The sequence below is a fragment of the Eucyclogobius newberryi genome, unplaced genomic scaffold (genome assembly GCF_026437365.1).
Source record: "Eucyclogobius newberryi isolate DKJ021-1_F unplaced genomic scaffold, fEucNew1.0.hap1 SCAF_21, whole genome shotgun sequence".
Taxonomy (NCBI): Eukaryota; Metazoa; Chordata; class Actinopteri; order Gobiiformes; family Gobiidae; genus Eucyclogobius; species Eucyclogobius newberryi.
The window spans coordinates 21,874,458-21,892,595 of NW_027315846.1; the positions used below are offsets into that span (position 1 = coordinate 21,874,458).

Below are 18,138 nucleotides of genomic sequence, written 5' to 3' on the forward strand. Positions count from 1 at the left end.
TCTGCTTCAAGCCGATCTGTGGATGATTAAGTGAATCCACACAGGAACGTATTAGTGCACTGTACACTGCACATTTCTCCTGTTCAAAGTGCATCGTCCTGTTATATATCAAATACGTGTTTTATGTACAGTATTTTCAATATTTTTTACTATGTGTTTAAGGGTTATTCATTTACAAATAACGCACGGAAACATGTCCCTATAAGGACATGGTCAGTGCGCAGGCTTTTCAGGTTCGTGCATTTTCGTCAACACTCGACAAAATACGGAAGTATGAAAAATGCCGTTTTCCTCTTCCTGTGAAGCTCGGGGCGGCTCGAGCCTCTGTCACGAGGCTGTGGACATGGACGTCTCTTTCTAGATGTCGCTCTCTAAAAGTGCACATTTGGGGGCTTTTGCATCATTGGCCGCATTATGTGGTGGTAAGACAACATCTTTGCTCGGAGCTAATCCATGCTAACAGTTAGCCAGCTGCTAAACTGAGGTCGCTTTAGAGTCAAGACATCTTCTATGTGAGCTACAGAGATGTGTTTAGGGCCTGACACATTCTCACCTGACACATTCTGAGCTGACACGGGGCAGCAGATGTTCTGGTGTGACATTGCCTGTAGTTGAGTTTAGGTGCAGTTCGTGTGCAGTTAGTGTGGACGGACGGTGTGAGTCCCACCCTGGGCGCTCAGAGGCGGGGTTAGGCTGTGGGAGCCGCACAGCTGAGGTGTTTGTCTTGTCCTCAGAGCCATGGAGAGAATAGACACTACAGAGGAGCTTCAGTCACGGCTGTCATCGCTCTCCTTCTCTGCCTTTTCCGGAATAACATCCAGACAGTGTGAGACCCGGCCGGCTGACAGCAGGTAACCTGTTGCTCTTTTATTTCTACATGATTTCTGTGTTCATGCTTGTGTTTTATTGTATTCTCTTCAGACTCCAGAACACAGACCTTTCAGAGAGTTTGAGCCAAGGCCAAGTGAAAATGAATGAAACAACAGAGAATACTCCTAAGCTCTCAGAGGTAGTTAATATTTGTCAAATGTCAAATAGGCAGTTATGGTTGAGCGTCAGTAAAGAAGGAAGGGCTATTTCAGATGTTATAAAAGTAGCCTTACTCGTGTATACATTTGTTTGAGGATAATGATGAGGCCCCTGCTGAGCCGGTCCAGAGGGAGGGGACAGTCGGGAACAGCTCTGGGAGCCCTGAGCTCTCTGCTGAGATAAAAGGTAAGGCTCTACGTCATCTGTACTTTTCTTGCACTCGTAAAGTTGATATGGTATATTTTTACTTGACATAAACATAACATGAACAAAATATGTAATTTTCACACTTGTAATTTTAAATAGGCTTTCTAAAAAATGGCCTTATCTCTGGTTAAACTGTTTGCATAGTGTGTCTGTGGGAACGTTGCCATAACAATTTAAAACAAAATTGTATATTATTTGAATGTGTAGAAGTCCTTAAAACATTGGATGCAACAGTAGCTGAGAACACTGACCTGTAGTAATGTTAAGATTGACTGACATCTTGCTTATATTTCTTTTTTGTTGGCAGCCCAGATGCCACCCTTAGATCCCCCAACTACATGGACATCTGCTGCTCTGAAGGAGCTCAAGGCGAAGCTCCGCACTGAGAAGGACAGTGTGGTGACAGTGTATCGAGGAGACATCATGACAGTCCATGTGCCCACCGTGCCAGAGGCAAAGAAAGTCTGCTGGGAGTTTGCTACTGACGGATATGACATTGGCTTTGGAATATACTTTGACTGGACTCCTGTGACAACACGATCTATTACTGTACACATTAGTGAGTCCAGTGATGATGAGGATGAAGAGGAGGAGCTGGAGGGTATGCTGTTTTCTCTCATGTTTAATTATATAAAACTATTATGACTGTATTTTTCAAATGTATTCTGTTTCTTTAGGGCCTGTGATGAACGGAGATGTGGAGAAGGGTTCCAAAAGTCAAGCAAACTCAAATCTTGCTGAAATGTTGCCAGTGTATCGCCAGGACTGCCACCTGTCTGTCCATGGTGGCAGTCACGACTTTCCAGGTGAAGGCACATATCTCCTGAAGTTTGACAACTCTTACTCACTATGGCGGAATAAAACCCTTTATTACAGAGTTTATTACAGTGCCTGAGATGCCACGTTATTTCTAATGAATGTATGATTAAAGCCTTTTATTGAAGCGAGAGAAGAGAAGAATATGAACTATTTTTAAGGCTAGATAAAACACAGCTCTATAACACAAGACAGGCAAAGATGTCTATTTTGTTAATATCCGGTTGTGTTGCCACCTACTATATTTTGTCAGTTTAAGGCAATGCAACGCTTTGATGTCTTGCTATCTAAAGTAGCCTTGCCATGGTTTCATGTATGCACTTTTGTTACTGGTTAAGTGCCCATCTTAAAAATACTATATATTGTTGGCAAATATTTTCAAAGGTAGCAGCAATCAGGGAACACCTGCAGAATAGGTGTCTATTTAGCAGTGATTGTCCGAAACATTTGTTTTTGTTTTTGTGCGCATCCTTATGTGAATATGTTGATGTTGTGTGTATTTACCCTCTGACTTGTGCCATGTTTATTTATTTTGACTGTGAATGAGAAAAGTCAATATCTGCATCATTCCGTACGTCCTCATTAGAAATGTTGAATGTTCTGAAGTGGTGACTTCTGCGCCGTCTGCTGGTCACAGCACAATTAAAAGCCATTCCTTATCGTACAACGCTCCTATTATGTAATGAGAATCAATATTTGCCTTCGCTTTTCCCCACGTGTTGCAGCTAAAACCTTTTGAATACATTATGATTATGTTTTGTGCACAGTCTTGGAAACTGAATGTTTTCTTTTGAATATGTATATGTTTTTAATTTTAATGTCTTGAATAATTCTTTTTGTTGGAATAATCATTGCGACTTCCGTACCGCATGCTTCCAAAGATGTCACAAAGCTTGCTGCTGTTGCATACATCTACAAGTTGGAACACATCAGAGCTGATGCTTATAATGTTTGCTGTTCTGTATCCTTAATGTAACTTTTAAGTATATATCTTACATTTTTATTGCAAAAAAAAATAAAGAGAATATTGTCCGTTCCAGTGCTTTTTGCTTATTGAGTGTCTGCGCAGGCTCTATATGTTCTTGTATTTCACGTATTTTTTATTATATTTTCCATGATTTTCCATTTAGCCAGTTTCAACTCCTTAACGCTTCAACCGATTTCAACATGTTATACCTCATTACGATCGCTTTCACAGTAGTACGTGTGCTATTACTTTTGACATTTGAACAACTTGTACTTTTTGCAGAATTTTCAAAAGTATTAGTACTTTTTCCCCATTTAAATGAATTCGGGCATTATGAGTGTCTGCGGAATTCTTTAGGCTTTATTCTTTAGAATTTTGTGACGGAGCCGAGCGAGCGAGAGGGAGAGGGAGAGACGCAGACGCTCCAGGTTTAGAAAGTTCTATGTGGGAGTCCCTTGTGTTGCCATTAAACTGAATCCTTTGGGATTTGATGTAATTGTTACAGAGTTCGTGATGAAACCGGGTTTATTTTCAGTCCTCCCTTGAGCCCTTATGAGAATTCAAGTGTCATTCGTATTCATTCTGTTACAAATCAGCAGGGTTTTGTTCATTTGATGTGGGTTTCCCAGGAAACGTCCCATGCAATTATTTTATAAGGAAGTTGCACATTTCATCGCATTACAGGTAGCTCAAAAATTATCTAGTCCAACATATTAAATGAACATCAAATCAAATCATCAAATCAATTTATTTTTATAAGGCCCAAAATCACAACAACAGTTGCCTCTGAGGGCCACAGGGAGAAATGAATCAACAGTGTCTGTGGTGGCGATGGAGTCAGACAATGTCTGTGGTGGCGAGGGACGATGTCCCAGGGTCCTCTGTCCTTAGACTCTCCTTCTCGGCCAGGAAAAACTACAAAAAAAAAAACCTCTTTGGGAAAAAAGCGTAGAAACCTGGAGGAGTTCCAGTGAAGGAGAGATCCGACTCTCACAGACGGACAGACGGACACGAGGAGACTGGAGCTGGACCCACTCTTCAGGCAGAAGAGGGACCGACTGAGGCGAACTGGACCCACTCTTCAGGCAGAAGAGGGACCGTCTGAGGCGAGCTGGACCCACTCTTCAGGCAGATGAGGGACCGACTGAGGCGAGCTGGACCCACTCTTCAGGCAGATGAGGGACCGACTGAGGCGAGCTGGACCCACTCTTCAGGCAGATGAGGGACCGACTGAGGCGAACTGGACCCACTCTTCAGGCAGATGAGGGACCGTCTGAGGCGAGCTGGACCCACTCTTCAGGCAGATGAGGGACCGTCGGGGGCGAGCTGGACCCACTCTTCAGGCAGATGAGGGACCGTCGGAGGCGAGCTGGACCCACTCTTCAGGCAGATGAGGGACCGTCTGAGTCGAGCTGGACCCACTCTTCAGGCAGATGAGGGACCGTCCACACAGGGCAGGGACCACTTCACCAGGGGAGGAGCATCTGGGTCCACAGGTCCTCAGGAGTGAGAGAAAGAAAAGAAGGCGGTGAACAGTTTGCAAGTGGAATCAAAAAATAAATATTGTTTGATAGCATAAGTAGTCAGAAGAAGAAGAGGATAGTGCTCAAGCTGTCATACTTCCCCCAGCATAGTTGCTCCTAGGGCAGCGTAGCTAAAGCTGTGGGTTTATGTTTCTGTTCCTAACTAGTCTGACCATAAGCGATTTCGAAGAGGAACGTTTTAAGCCTGGACTTAAATGAAGAGACTGTGTCAGCATATTTAACATGGAACATGGAACTTAAGTAATAGCCTTTAGATAATACATTTGTGCTGAAGTTAAATAAATAAAATAAAACATGATGAAACACGGGACTCAACCAATCAGAGCAAGTGTTTAACTAAAAATGGCGGACTAATTACTGGTCCCAGGTGCGAAGCCTCGAGCCAGTCTCAGCCAATCACCTTTCACCTGTCAACGTGCCGATGAACTCGTGCTTCGTACCGCCGCACTCTGACTTCAATTTGTATTTACATGATTTAGGAGCAAAATGGGTAAAGTTAATTTTTACGTTCTTTGGTCACTACGAGACGCGCCCCGACAGTTCATGAGGTGAGATGATCAACTATAGCCTGGGCCTTGTAGTGGACATAATGCCTTTTTCACCATCTATTCTCCAGCAAATCCAACCGCAGGTGCTTCCAGGTGCACGTGCCGCTGCCTCTGCCCAAACAGCTGGTCATCTTTGGTCTTGGTGAGTGGGAAAACAGCGACATCATCATATCAGTGGAAGTCCTGGTCAGTGCTGACGTACAGGCCCAGAATATAGGGACTCTGTCCTCTCAAACAAGGTGTGAGCTCTAGTTGGGCTAATATATGTAAAACTAACGTCTAGATTAAGTTTGACCACTGATTCTATCATAACGTTTTAGGTGTCTGACGTGGGAAGGCGAGTGGAATCATGAAATTGCTTCAGTGGCAGCTGAGAGAGGCAGGAAAGGGGTCTATGGCAAGATTGTGCTCTCTGTGTGTGGGGAGGTATTCATGTTTCACACTTTGCACAGTGGTGCAGGTGGACCTGCATACTTATGTTTATTTATGCACCTGCAGCAGGATAAAGACAGCATCTTTAACAGCACTCCACTTGTGCATAAAAAATGGTCTCCTCCACAAAGACACAATGAAGTGGATCTTTCCTGCACAATACATCAGAGCACCCTGAATGAAACGGTGAGGTTTGTGTTTGCATTTCTTAATTCAACAGATTGTTTCTGTAGATGACTCAGAACTGTTCACAGTTGGGCAACAGTGTTTGCTTTGGAGAGATTCAAGTAAATAAAATTGACACCAGTGATTGTAGTGTGTCAAGTCGACTGTCAGCTTGGCCTACGGTAAGAATCGGATTGTCAATATTTTGCATTCAAACCTAAAGTTGTCGACTAAATCATATTTTTCTATATAAAAGACTCCCAGACATGCAGTAGTTGGTAAAAGAGGCCACCTGACATGGAGCTCTGAGGACATGGACAACCCTGGTGCAGATGAAACGGGGGCATCGACTCCCAGGAAAAGGATCTTGTCACAGAGAAACAGTCGGGAAGAAATGACTGGGCAGATAAAGCAAGAGAACAGACAAGGTCAGTGTTGGGGCTGGTGACCCAACAGTAACTAAAATACTGCAAGGAAAGGAAGACAAGACAGATTAATATAATTTACTCGCAAGGAGAACGGTCAAGGATAAACGACCAGGGCCAGATCCCTGCTCGTTCTGAGCTCCTTTGGCCGTTCTCACCGCATTTATTAAACTTTTCACGCCCATAGTTACATAAAACAAAGTTGCCCGAGCCTGAGGGGAGGGGGGATAAATGCCAAGGCAACTTGGAACATAATATAAAATAAAAGACATAGGACAAATAATGAGCACTTGTGTGTGTGTGTGTGTGTGTGTGTGTGAAAGTAAAAGAATCTCCTCCACACTCGCTACAGATGTCCACCGGCAGATAAAGAGCCGGCTGGCCTTGACCACTCCTGCAGACATCATCAAAAACACAGCATTAATACAGTTCATTTCAGGACACACTATAATAAGACAAAGTAATAAAATAAAATACATTTTTCTAACAGTCAGGAACATCGGCCATTCTGTTAACATATGCTAGTCCGATAATAATTTGATTAAAATTGTGATTAGTGTCTGTGTGTCCATCGAGGCGCTGGAACCATACGATGTGTCTGACTGACCCAGACACGGCTGTTCTCATCGGAGGAGAAACGCCCCATCAAAACTACTGTGAAGACATTCTCTGGAAACTGGAGTTAGGTCTGCACCTTCTGAGTTTGCACTGCTCTCCTGGACAAACGAGACTTTTCTTAAATTATTTCCACTTCATTCTTCCCTAGAAAATGACTTCTGGTTTCCGATAAACTCCTCTGCACACGTGCCAGTGCCACCAGGTGCACGGGGCTCCTCCGCGACCTATGACCCTGACTCAAAATCAATCTTCGTCTACGGTGGCCTGAGGGAGGGCCTTTCTTACAATGAACTATACATTTTAAATACTCTGACCTGGAAGTGGACTCTTGTCAAAGTAAGTTTCCATTACCAAAATATAACGTAACCCTGCAGATGAAATGTCTTGATCCTGTCGTTTATGTCCATTAGACGAAAGGGAATGTTCCAACTTTGGCGTATCATTCTGCAGCTTTTTATAAGAAGGAGCTTTTTGTCTTTGGTGGGGTGAAGCCGAGCCGTTCCTCTGGAGAAAAACATTGCAGTAATGCTCTACACATTTTCAACCCAGAGTTTGGCTTGTGGTACCAGCCCATTGTGGAGGGACAGAAGCCTCTGCCTCGATTCGGGTTTGTTTCTCTCCCAATCTTTATGACTTAATATCTTGTAAAATAGGCTTAAGCTTCTGTGACTTTTCGATTATTTCTTTTTTTTTTTAACTATTGTTTTTGAAACACACGGCAACAAAAAATACATAACACAAAATGACCTATTTAAAGATTCAGGGAAGAAAATTAAATGAGAGGAAAAAAAATATTTATACATACATGGGTGTACAAATATAAGTTCACTTAAGCATACATACACACGCATACATTTTCTCTTATGCTTATATCAGAATAATAAATAATACAAATAAAACGAATAATAAAAAGAAAAGAGAGGAGGAAAAAAGGAAAAAAAAGGAGGGGGGTAGGGCTGAGTAGGACAAAGCAAATTCAAAATATGTAAAGGATAAGGGTTAGCAGATAGTGAACTAGGTTGCATCTGATGGAAAAAAGGGGTTAAAGCATCTTATGGCAAGAAGTATGAGTCCCATTTTTGTCCATTGCTTGTTGAATTTGTCCATTTTCAAGTTGAGTCTGACGGTTATTTTTTCCATGTTGCGTTTGTCAGTTATGATGTCCGTGCAGTCCTTAACCGTCCAGACTTTTCGATTGTTTCAACAGGCATTCAGCCACTCTGCTCTCTCAGAGACTGATCATTTTTGGTGGCAGAAATACAGCTGCATACCTTAACGATCTTCATATTCTTGATCTAGGTGTGTAAAACAAAAACCCAAATTTTCTTTCTTGTCTATATAGATAACAGAATGTTTTTTGATTGAAGGCTTGATGGAATACACAGCTGTGAAGTGTGAAAACATGCCTCCACTGCCCCGAGGGTAGAGACAGAAATGGCTCATCTCATATCGTAATCCTGTCAAAAGCTTAGATTTTGACTGTATTTTTCTACCTGGACAGGTTTCACGCAGCAGTTCCTCTTTCAGACAACAGGATTTTAGTGAGCGGCGGTTGCAGTGCCATTGGAGTTCTTCAGGATGTCCATATCTATAATATAGGTATATTCTTATGCCTTTACTCTACATTAAGTACATATTTGCTGAACTGTCTTTTCATATCGTCTCAGATACAAGAATGTGGACATCAGTGGCTTCTCCATCACTCTCCTCCAAACCTCGGGCAGGACACAGCATCATCAGCCTGGGAGACACTACTACATCACACGGAAAGAAACGTGAGGAGACGCGCGGACCAATCACTACTCGATGCAAACTTCTGCTGTTCGGTGGGTCTGACTGTGCTGACGCCTTTTACAACGACACAGTAAAGTGCACGGTAGAGATTTCTACAGAATGAGAGGGAATGCCAAGAATGACTCAGTCTTTTTTGTATCACTATTTTAAATAAACGTTTTAATGTTAATAATTAAAATGACCTTGTGTGATGTGTTTATTGCAACTACAAGAATTTGTCAAAATAAAGAGCTAACGATTAAAAACGTGGCTTAATCGGAGTTTATTTAGATGTATTATTTGAGTGATTCTTGGATTGGTCTGTCACCTACCTCCTGTCTCCACCCACTTCACTGTATTGCGATTATTCAGGGAGTTTTATTTTTTAATAATCCAGACTCATGTAGGGTTAAAAATCTCAGTTCTGTGATTTTTGAACAGGTCAATGAAGCCGTTCTAGATTTAATATCGCGGTTTACAATGCAGGTAAATTAATAATTAATACCGGTACTTATCTTGCAGTTAATATACCAGAGGTAAAAAAAAAAAAACGTTTATTTTTTAAGTACACAGCTTTAACATCTTAAGGTTGACGCAGATCATTGGGAGTATCTGGCTGACACGATGGGTGACTAGTTCTGAAAGCATCAATCTCCACTAATGCTGTATTCAGCCTTTTGATTGTCGGGTACGAGTCGATGTCCACTTTGAACCTACAAAACACCCATCAGAACCAGTCAAATACTCTATTGTACAAATAAATTAAATAAGTCTTCAGTTGAATGTTTTTTCCCATACCTTTCTGCATTATAGACCTGGGGAACTAGACAGATGTCAGCCATTGATATCTGAAAGGTAAACAATTAGAATGACTCCTTTTTATTGTTCTACTTTTATTATGTGTGTATGTTTAACATCGCTTACATCATCTCCGACACAATATTTCCCCGCCGTTTCTTTCAGAATAGGTTCAAGGGCTAAAGGAGAAGGTAAATTATCCATAGTTAAGCTTTTAAAGGCCTGAACATTGTCAGGTTAAAAAGCAGGAACAAAAGATTCTCACCAACCTTGAAACCCTCGATTGATAAAATGCTGGGCCCATTGTACCTTCTCTGCTCCAATTTTCTGTATCACAGATAAATTCTGAAAGCAAAAGTGAGTGATGTGTACAAATTGGAATAAACACACATTTTCAGTTCTTTGGAAATGAATTAGTTTGTTTTTCCAATTTATTCTGTACATTTATTTGTCGCAGTGATTGAATGTGGGGCTAGTTCTACCTGCAGAGGCTGTATCCCTGAAGCAATGAGGTCACTTATCATCCGAACCTGGGCACGTTTCTTGGGGTCTGCAGGAAGAAGCGGTGTTCCTGGCCTGGTCTCATCGATGTACTGAATAACTGCCAGCTGGTGCCCACAGCATTTTTCAGTTATCTTCAATCGCTCTTCAAGAATGCAACAGATGATGCTCTTTACACTTACTGATTGAGAAATGGTCACGCCATCGATTTCAACCGCAGGCACTTGTTGCATTGGGTTGAGTTCCTTGTACTGCGGTGAATGCTTTGAAAAACAGTATGATTACGACATCTTAACTCAATATAAAATGTAGAGCAAAGCATAGGAGTGCTCTACCTGCTGACCACCATCTTTGACCAGATTAACTGGAACCTGATCATAGTCAATGTCTTTAAGTGCAAATGCTGTATGGGAAAAAAAAGTAGTGATTATGAAACACATCAGACTAATCCATAAAACAGAAGCAAAGTATGTCAATGACTTACCAATGCGAACCCTCCAGGAACAGGAACTTCTGAAGTATCCATGAAGAACAGGCTAAAACAAAACACAATACATCATCTCAATGTAGGACAAACAAAGCCAAAACAAGTTTGATTCTCATAGAGCACCTTGGTTGAAGTTGCCATCCTAAATTGCTTTGACCAACTACAGAAAACTTTTCTAGAGTTGCCTGCTTCTCCTCTGCCACATCAGCCAATTGGATGTGCTCCTAAAATCCCTCCTACATTCTACTCTTTGGTCCATGACTAAGCATCTTTTCCATCTGGATCACATTAGGAGCGGGCTACATTAGAGTTTACAGATAAAATAACAGTCTTAACCCACCTTTACTAGGTGCACAATGGAGAGGCGCATTGTTTTGGACTTGAAAATGGATTTCAATGACGTGCTTAGCTTTGTGGCTTCTTTTGAGCCGATGAATCATTTGTGTCACCTTTTTGCAAACTTGCAATCAAAATATGATATCCAGGTGATCTTAAGCAATTGAAATCAGTTCTAGTTCTGTAGTTGCATGTCAATGCTGGTTTAGCTTCTTGTTACACAACCGCTAATGTTGGTGCATGAGGTTTCATCCAATCAAGATCCAATATTTTACAAACAAGGTGGGACTTAAAGAACATGTGCGTCAATTCGTGGTCCGTTATTGGTGGGCGTGCTCTCTGTCAGCCAATGAGCGAGCCCAGACTCCCCGAAAGCCCGCCCACAGAGAGTAGTTTTCTCCCACAGCTGAAGCTGTGTTTGTGCTGCTGCTTCCTGGCGTCCTCCCGCTGCCCTCGAGTTCAAAATAAAATCATTTCCACCATGGCCTCTTCAGTTTTAAGAACAGTGCTAAAGACAAAGGTAAGGTTAAGATAATTATTGCATTAGTTGTGCTGCATTGTTACAAACACATTCCACATAGTTTGTATTTAATGTGTAGGGATTTAGTTTAGCCCAGGATTTTGAAAAAAGTGACAACTTTCTTTTATAATAAGAAGTAACTATCCTTGCCAACATTATGAATTGAAACAGGAATTACATTTTCAAAAGAAATATTCTTAAAGGTTGACTTTGCCCCCTCTGTCCATGGCTTCTTGTGGTTTATTATTAATCTGGCGGAACTCGCTGGTTGAAACTAGAAATGTGTTGAAATCTGACCACTTTATGTTTTACAGATATCCCTGCAAACTGGACGCATGTGTTATTCCTCCTCTTCTGTAGTAAGTTTAGATAAATATTATATAAGCCTATCCTTGGGTTTCAGAATCATGAACATTTTTTGACAGTTGCCATAGTGATTTATAACAATTTATAACAAAATATTAGATCTTTTGAAAAAGTTTTGCACATAGCAAGCTGAAAACCACGAATAACTGTTGTTTACCTCAATATTGCTATAATATAACTTAATGCATCTTTTCTAACACCACAGCCAACTGTTAAGCTCTTCATAGATGGGAAGTTTATTGATTCAAAAACTTCTGATTGGCTGGATATTCACAATCCTGTAAGTACTCTATAATTCTCAAATATAAACTGGTTCAAACTACTCACTCAATATTATCAGGTTACTTAATCTGTTGTGTTTGCCCTTTGACTCCAAGCGCTCTATAGTCAATGTCGCTTGTCTTTGTCTTTTACCACAGGCCACTAATGAGGTGATCGCACATGTACCTAAAGCCACACAGGAGGAGATGTTAGCGGCTGTAGACTCCTGCTCCAGAGCCTTTCACACTTGGTCTGAAACCTCCATCTTGGCCAGACAGCAGGTGTTTCTGCGTTATCAACAGCTTATCAAGGATAACATTGTAAGTCAAAGAAACAAGTCAAAGTAGCTCCTACAAAACCACAGTTAAAACAATTTTTGGTCTAATTTCAGAAAGAACTTGCAAAGAGCATCACAGTTGAGCAGGGCAAGACTCTGGCAGATGCAGAGGGCGATGTATTCAGAGGATTGCGTAAGTCTCTTCTGTCCATGCATGACTACACACTTTACTTTATTCATTACTATTACTTATTGTTCTATTTATATGGTTTACAATTCACATTTACTTATACAACATTTTAGTTTGATGAAACAAAATATTTTGTAAGATCCGCATTAGTAACAGTTTACTTGTCTCAGAATTCCAAAATGTGTAGGATCTACTAAAATGGTGGTTATTTAATGATGCTTCATGTTTTCTACCTGGATGTACTGTATATCTGTACACTTTCATGTTTTCTACCTGCATGTATATCTGTACACTTTTATGTTTTCTACCTGGATGTATATGTGTACACTTTAGAGGTTGTGGAGCATGCCTGCAGCATTACCTCTTTGATGCTGGGTGAGACTCTCCCTTCCATCACTAAAGACATGGACACTTACACCTATCGTCTGCCTATTGGAGTATGTGCTGGCATTGCCCCTTTCAACTTCCCTGCCATGATTCCGCTGTGGATGTTCCCCATGGGGCTGGTGTGTGGTAACACGTACCTTCTGAAGCCGTCCGAGCGGGTTCCTTCTTGTACTATGTTGCTAGCCAAGATGATACAGGATGCCGGTGCTCCAGACGGGACACTTAATATCATCCATGGCCAACATGATGGTAGGCAAGCATGTACATTTACTACATTCAACATCTACATGAATTTTATTTTATTTTATATTTAAGAACATGTAGGTATAGTTTGTGATATGTGACAGGCACCTAAGAATAGTATTATTATTATTATTATCTACAGCTGTAAACTTCATCTGTGACCATCCAGCTATTAAAGCAATCAGCTTTGTTGGCTCAAATCAAGCCGGGGAATATATTTATGAGACAGGATCCAAAAATGGCAAAAGAGTCCAGTCCAACATGGTGAGTTTTCCAGCACCAACAATCTACTTTCTTTTGTTTCTGGAGCCACAGTCTCTCTGTGAATGCATCAGACACGCACTCTTTTTAATGCCATGATCATGTCTCTATTTTACTACTGTATAACATGCTGGTCCCAGGCAAAACAAAACAAAATACATATTACATATTATTAAAACAATCCTGAGGTCATTGGTATCCCTGCACAAGCGAGCCTTCAAAACTCTAGAGCGGAAACCACGACAGCATCACCATTGCCATGTCTTACAAAAATACATATAAACTTCAACAACATACAAAAACGAGCCGCCATTCGAATTGTTATACAGAATTTTAAGTAACTCTGCACATGCACCTCATAAGCACTTTGTTCAGTTCACATCTGTAGTGACTTCCAGAGCCACACGGGCCTCCACCAGGGGCCAGTGTGTCATACCAAAACGTAAAACTACATTTGCACAAACAGCCTTCTGCTTTAGCGCAATAAAGGAGTGGAACAATCTTCCTACTGAACTAAAAAAGTCAAACAAACTATTCAAGACTTTCTGTGGAACTTGAGTGGCCTTGGAGCAATCAAACTGATAATTAAACATTCTCCCCTTTATAACAAGTCTAATGTAGCACCTCGTGACATGCAACACAACATGCTGCACAAAAATGTGTGTGTAATATGTAAATATGTAATGTACACTCTCTTGAAGAATTACAGTTTAGAGACAAATAGTCAAATGTATTGTAATATGTATTTTTTGGAATATTTAAATTGTGCATAGCTAAACTGGTAGATCATGTAAACTTCTTATGCGTGTGTGTGTGTGTGTGTGTGTGTGGCTGTGTGTGTGGCTGTGTGTGTGGCTGTGTGTGTGGCTGTGTGTGTGTGGCTGTGTGTGTGTGTGGCTGTGTGTGTGGCTGTGTGTGTGTGTGGCTGTGTGTGTGGCTGTGTGTGTGTGTGTGTGTGTGTGTGGCTGTGTATATGGCTGTGTGTGTGTGTGTGGCTGTGTGTGTGTGTGTGTGTGTGTGTGGCTGTGTGTGTGTGTGTGTGGCTGTGTGTGTGTGTGTGTGTGGCTGTGTGTGTGTGTGTGTGTGTGTGTGGCTGTGTGTGTGGCTGTGTGTGTGGCTGTGTGTGTGTGGCTGTGTGTGTGTGTGTGTGTGTGGCTGTGGCTGTGTGTGTGTGTGTGTGTGTGTGTGGCTGTGTGTGTGTGGCTGTGTGGCTGTGGCTGTGTGTGTGTGTGTGTGTGTGTGGCTGTGTGTGTGGGTGTGTGTGTGGCTGTGTGTGTGTGTGTGTGGCTGTGTGTGTGTGTGTGGCTGTGTGTGTGGCTGTGGCTGTGTGTGTGTGTGTGTGTGTGTGTGTGTGTGTGTGTGTGTGGCTGTGTGTGTGTGTGTGGCTGTGGCTGTGGCTGTGTGTGTGTGTGTGTGTGGCTGTGTGTGTGTGTGTGTGTATTTGGGTCAGAATGTGGACTCTGTGAAATGATCACATTGTTGAATATGTTAATCTGTCAATCAGGGACTGCAGATGGAAATTAACTATTTAACTACAGCTTTTTTTATAAGCTTAATGTCTCTGTACATTGTCCCTTCTAATAAAAACTAAACTGAATGGATGTGTGGCCAGGACAATCTGCAGCCTGTCTGAGAGTAGGACCTCCACTTCGTTGAGGCTTTCTGAGGTTTGCAGAGAAGGAGGGTCTATTCTAAGGACAGCGGATGCTCTGGGACAGTTTAATCTGTGAGCGTTGGTTAACCTGGGACTCAAATTTTCTGTTAGTTAAATCAACAACTCAGATGCCCACCGTTGAGATTTTGGGCATTACAAAATAAATTGAATTGAAAATACTTCTGGTCTTGCTCAGCAGGTGGCAGCATTGTTCAACAGATGCTTGTGATGATGTGCCTGCCTTTTCTGAGAGCTCTGTGGTCTATAATATGCACAACAGTGAATATTGAGAAATATTTCTTACAAAAAAAAAGTTATTTTTACTAACTATTATGAAATTTAAATTCAAGGATTAACTGTATCAAATGGCTGGGGTTCACGACCGCTGTGTGTGTGTTTTCCAGGGTGCCAAGAACCATGGTGTGGTGATGCCAGATGCCAACAAAGAGAACACCCTGAACCAGCTTGTGGGCGCTGCATTTGGTGCAGCCGGTCAGCGCTGCATGGCCTTGTCCACAGCCATCCTGGTGGGAGAGGCCCAGAGCTGGCTGCCTGAGCTGGTGGAGCGTGCCAAGGCTCTGCGCGTGAATGCAGGTAGTGCACCTGAACATCATGGTCTTCTCAGAGCCGCTGAATCCCTAGGGTCATGTCTGTAGTCATGTGGGGGCCACCTACATCGCCATAACCACACCTCTCATCGTATGCGTGATTCTGACTTCACTATGGCCACAGCTGGTGTACAGTTCTTTTGACCAGATCTGAAGCAAGGGCCTGAAGTGGTTTTAAACATGAGGTCTTTTGGAAAATGTGTGATGAATTGAAGTATAAGTCTTACCATTTGCAGTGATGTAGACTTTAATTTGTGTCATATACAGGAAACCTAAGTATGCATTTTGAAGGAGGGGCTGTGGGTGCCCCTCGTCCTGGCTTCAGTGTGTCTGCAGAAATTGCATTTTCTGAATGTTATTGCCATGATATGCGCTTACAACTGGCAAGTGCCATTGTATGTAACCTTGTAACTGGTTGTTTTGTGGGGCCCTGCCAGGAGACCAGCCCGGTGCAGATGTGGGGCCCCTGATCTCCCCCCAAGCCAAGGCCAGAGTGTGCAGTCTGATTCAGAGTGGGGTGGATGAGGGAGCTCAGGTTCTCTTGGACGGCCGGGACGTGAAGGTCAAGGGTTATGAGAATGGCAATTTTGTGGGACCAACCATCATAGGCAATGTCACAGTATGTGGATTTATGCCTTTATCTAAACAAGATAATAAGCAAAAGCGCTTCTAAACTTCTAGTTACAATGTTGACTTGTCTATACCCACAGCCCAAGATGAAGTGCTACACTGAGGAGATTTTCGGCCCCGTGCTGGTCGTTCTTGAGGCAGAGACTCTAGACGATGCTGTCAAAATGGTCAACGGGAATCCCTATGGCAATGGGACGGCTATTTTCACCACAAATGGTGCCACCGCGCGCAAATACACTCACGAGGTGGACGTGGGCCAGGTGAGAGTCTCTAGTCTCCAAATGTGTTTTGTAGAAAGGAGTCATTCACATCCCTCTGTCATGTCAATATGGCATACCAAACAGGGAACACCTTAGTCCGAAATCTTTCTTGCTTAAAAAATATTATTTTTCTTGGCAATGCAAATCTGTTTGCCCCTAACCCAAAATACACATATTTGCAGAACTTTTCCCTTCACTACCACATAAATAGATACTGCAAATACCTGAAAAAACAAAAGTACACAAAGTTTCTGGTAATCGAGGAGGGAAACTCTTAATTTAATCTCAAAAGGGATTCCGCTGGCCTGCTCACCGTTGTGTATAAATACAGCCAACCCTGACCTTGTTTGTTTACCTGCGGCATTGAGTTATGCACTGTTTGCTGTTCACATGGCAGAATTCTGTGCCAACTATGACTGTTTTCGCCAATCCTCACTGCAATAAACACCAACTTTCCTTTTTTCTATTTTTCCCCACCAAGCCAAAAGGTCTCATTGTGTCTAAACGCACTCTCACCATTTCAAACATTCAAAACCCAACAATGGCATTTTGTCGTTGTCATCATAACAGAATGTTTATTTGGCCTTTCATAAGCACATGTTGTGATTTCAAAATGGTAAATATATGCCGCCAGTTTAGCTTTGTTTTGCTATCATGTGACCTTGTTTTTCCTTTTTCAACAGTACTGATCTCTCCGCATTACCGCATCTCTCATGCACATCTTCATCCTAGCAATTAAGCATACACAAATGTTTTGCTTGCATGCATTTTTGAAAATTGGTCTACTCCTTTTGTGCAGGTCGGAGTTAATGTGCCTATCCCTGTTCCACTGCCAATGTTCTCCTTCACTGGCTCTAGAGGATCCTTCAGAGGAGACATGAACTTTTATGGAAAACAAGTAAGTCCAACATTTCACAAACTACTTGACAATAACTAGATTAGCTATTCAATTGAGTTGAACCAGGTCAGAATTATATGGTGGAATTTGCTGTTAGATTTTAGATGTTGACTTGGTTAATAGTTAGTGTCTCTGTAATTAATTTGCATCAACAAAAACTGGCACAAAATCCACCATGTTTTCTGTCAGAATAAATAAACAAGGCAATCCCAAACAAATAAAGTGAAGAATTTTCATTTGTGGATTTCTATTCGGGATATTTCTTTCAAAAAACAGTAAATCTCCCATAGAATTAGACAGTTGCCCTCCATCTAAGATTTATGAGATTGTCAGATTCTAGAACATGAACGCAACGTGTTTAACCTTAGTATTTATGTCTGTCTCTTTAGCTCAGGTCCTGTCACATTTACTGTACTCTGTGAATACTGCTTTCATAATATTACTGATAAAATACCTTTTCATGTCTCCTCAGGGAATCCAGTTCTACACACAGATCAAAACTGTCACCTCACAATGGAAAGCTGAAGATGCTACTCTCAAAACCCCTGCCGTTACCATGCCAACAATGGGACGCTAAGGCAAATGAGCAAATTAGATTTGTGAGAGTCAGATCTCTCCTTCACTGGAACTCCTCCAGGTTTCTACTTTTTCCCAAGGAGGTTTTTTGTAGTTTTTCCTGGCCGAGAAGGAGGGTCTAAGGACAGAGGACTCTGGAACATCGTCCCTCGCCACCACAGACATTGCTTGATTCATTTTTTACTGTGGCGCTCAGAGGCAACCGTTAAAATAAATTGAAATTGAAATTGAATTGAAATTAAAAGTACATAGTGTAATATAATGTATTTGCATAACGTTGCAATCTAAATATCTGTTATGAATGACAGCTATGTAAGATCTTATTTCTATTAATTTAATAAAACAGATGATATTGTTCGAA

General features: G+C 41.8%; 4 protein-coding genes across 6 annotated transcripts; 3 read left to right on the forward strand and 1 right to left on the reverse strand.

Annotated features, from left to right (window-relative positions):
• Window positions 1–287: 287 nt before the first annotated feature.
• tmed8 (transmembrane p24 trafficking protein 8) lies at window positions 288–3,091 on the forward strand. The gene is made up of 6 exons (XM_072457624.1): window positions 288–422; window positions 735–851; window positions 922–1,009; window positions 1,125–1,215; window positions 1,544–1,837; window positions 1,914–3,091. Exons 2-6 carry the CDS (start codon window positions 739–741, stop codon window positions 2,129–2,131), a joined length of 804 nt encoding a protein of 267 aa, XP_072313725.1. The 5' UTR covers window positions 288–422; window positions 735–738; the 3' UTR covers window positions 2,132–3,091.
• Window positions 3,092–5,003: 1,912 nt separating this feature from the next.
• LOC140370562 (uncharacterized) lies at window positions 5,004–8,662 on the forward strand. 2 transcript variants are annotated; one of them, XM_072457738.1, is made up of 13 exons: window positions 5,004–5,111; window positions 5,180–5,350; window positions 5,432–5,537; window positions 5,610–5,729; window positions 5,777–5,890; window positions 5,965–6,136; window positions 6,691–6,819; window positions 6,900–7,087; window positions 7,162–7,358; window positions 7,959–8,050; window positions 8,119–8,173; window positions 8,253–8,350; window positions 8,419–8,662. In XM_072457738.1, exons 1-13 carry the CDS (start codon window positions 5,050–5,052, stop codon window positions 8,646–8,648), a joined length of 1,734 nt encoding a protein of 577 aa, XP_072313839.1. In that variant the 5' UTR covers window positions 5,004–5,049; the 3' UTR covers window positions 8,649–8,662. The 2 variants fall into 2 exon arrangements, with proteins under 2 accessions (XP_072313839.1, XP_072313840.1); XM_072457739.1 differs by having other exon boundaries at window positions 5,786–5,890.
• Window positions 8,663–9,075: 413 nt separating this feature from the next.
• gstz1 (glutathione S-transferase zeta 1) lies at window positions 9,076–10,860 on the reverse strand. Of its 2 annotated transcripts, none has more exons than XM_072457503.1 (9): window positions 10,651–10,860; window positions 10,308–10,359; window positions 10,159–10,226; window positions 10,006–10,086; window positions 9,805–9,930; window positions 9,592–9,667; window positions 9,449–9,501; window positions 9,323–9,372; window positions 9,076–9,237 (listed from the first exon to the last, which is right to left on the reverse strand). In XM_072457503.1, the coding sequence occupies exons 1-9, from the start codon at window positions 10,678–10,680 to the stop codon at window positions 9,108–9,110; spliced, it is 666 nt and encodes a 221-aa protein (XP_072313604.1). In that variant the 5' UTR covers window positions 10,681–10,860; the 3' UTR covers window positions 9,076–9,107. The 2 variants fall into 2 exon arrangements, with proteins under 2 accessions (XP_072313604.1, XP_072313605.1); XM_072457504.1 differs by having other exon boundaries at window positions 10,434–10,665.
• A 107-nt stretch (window positions 10,861–10,967) lies between these two features.
• On the forward strand, window positions 10,968–18,138 carry aldh6a1 (aldehyde dehydrogenase 6 family, member A1). The gene is made up of 13 exons (XM_072457775.1): window positions 10,968–11,166; window positions 11,481–11,525; window positions 11,738–11,812; window positions 11,952–12,113; window positions 12,185–12,263; window positions 12,594–12,896; window positions 13,033–13,154; window positions 15,210–15,399; window positions 15,851–16,032; window positions 16,124–16,303; window positions 17,103–17,201; window positions 17,674–17,781; window positions 18,013–18,138. Exons 1-12 carry the CDS (start codon window positions 10,996–10,998, stop codon window positions 17,776–17,778), a joined length of 1,713 nt encoding a protein of 570 aa, XP_072313876.1. The 5' UTR covers window positions 10,968–10,995; the 3' UTR covers window positions 17,779–17,781; window positions 18,013–18,138.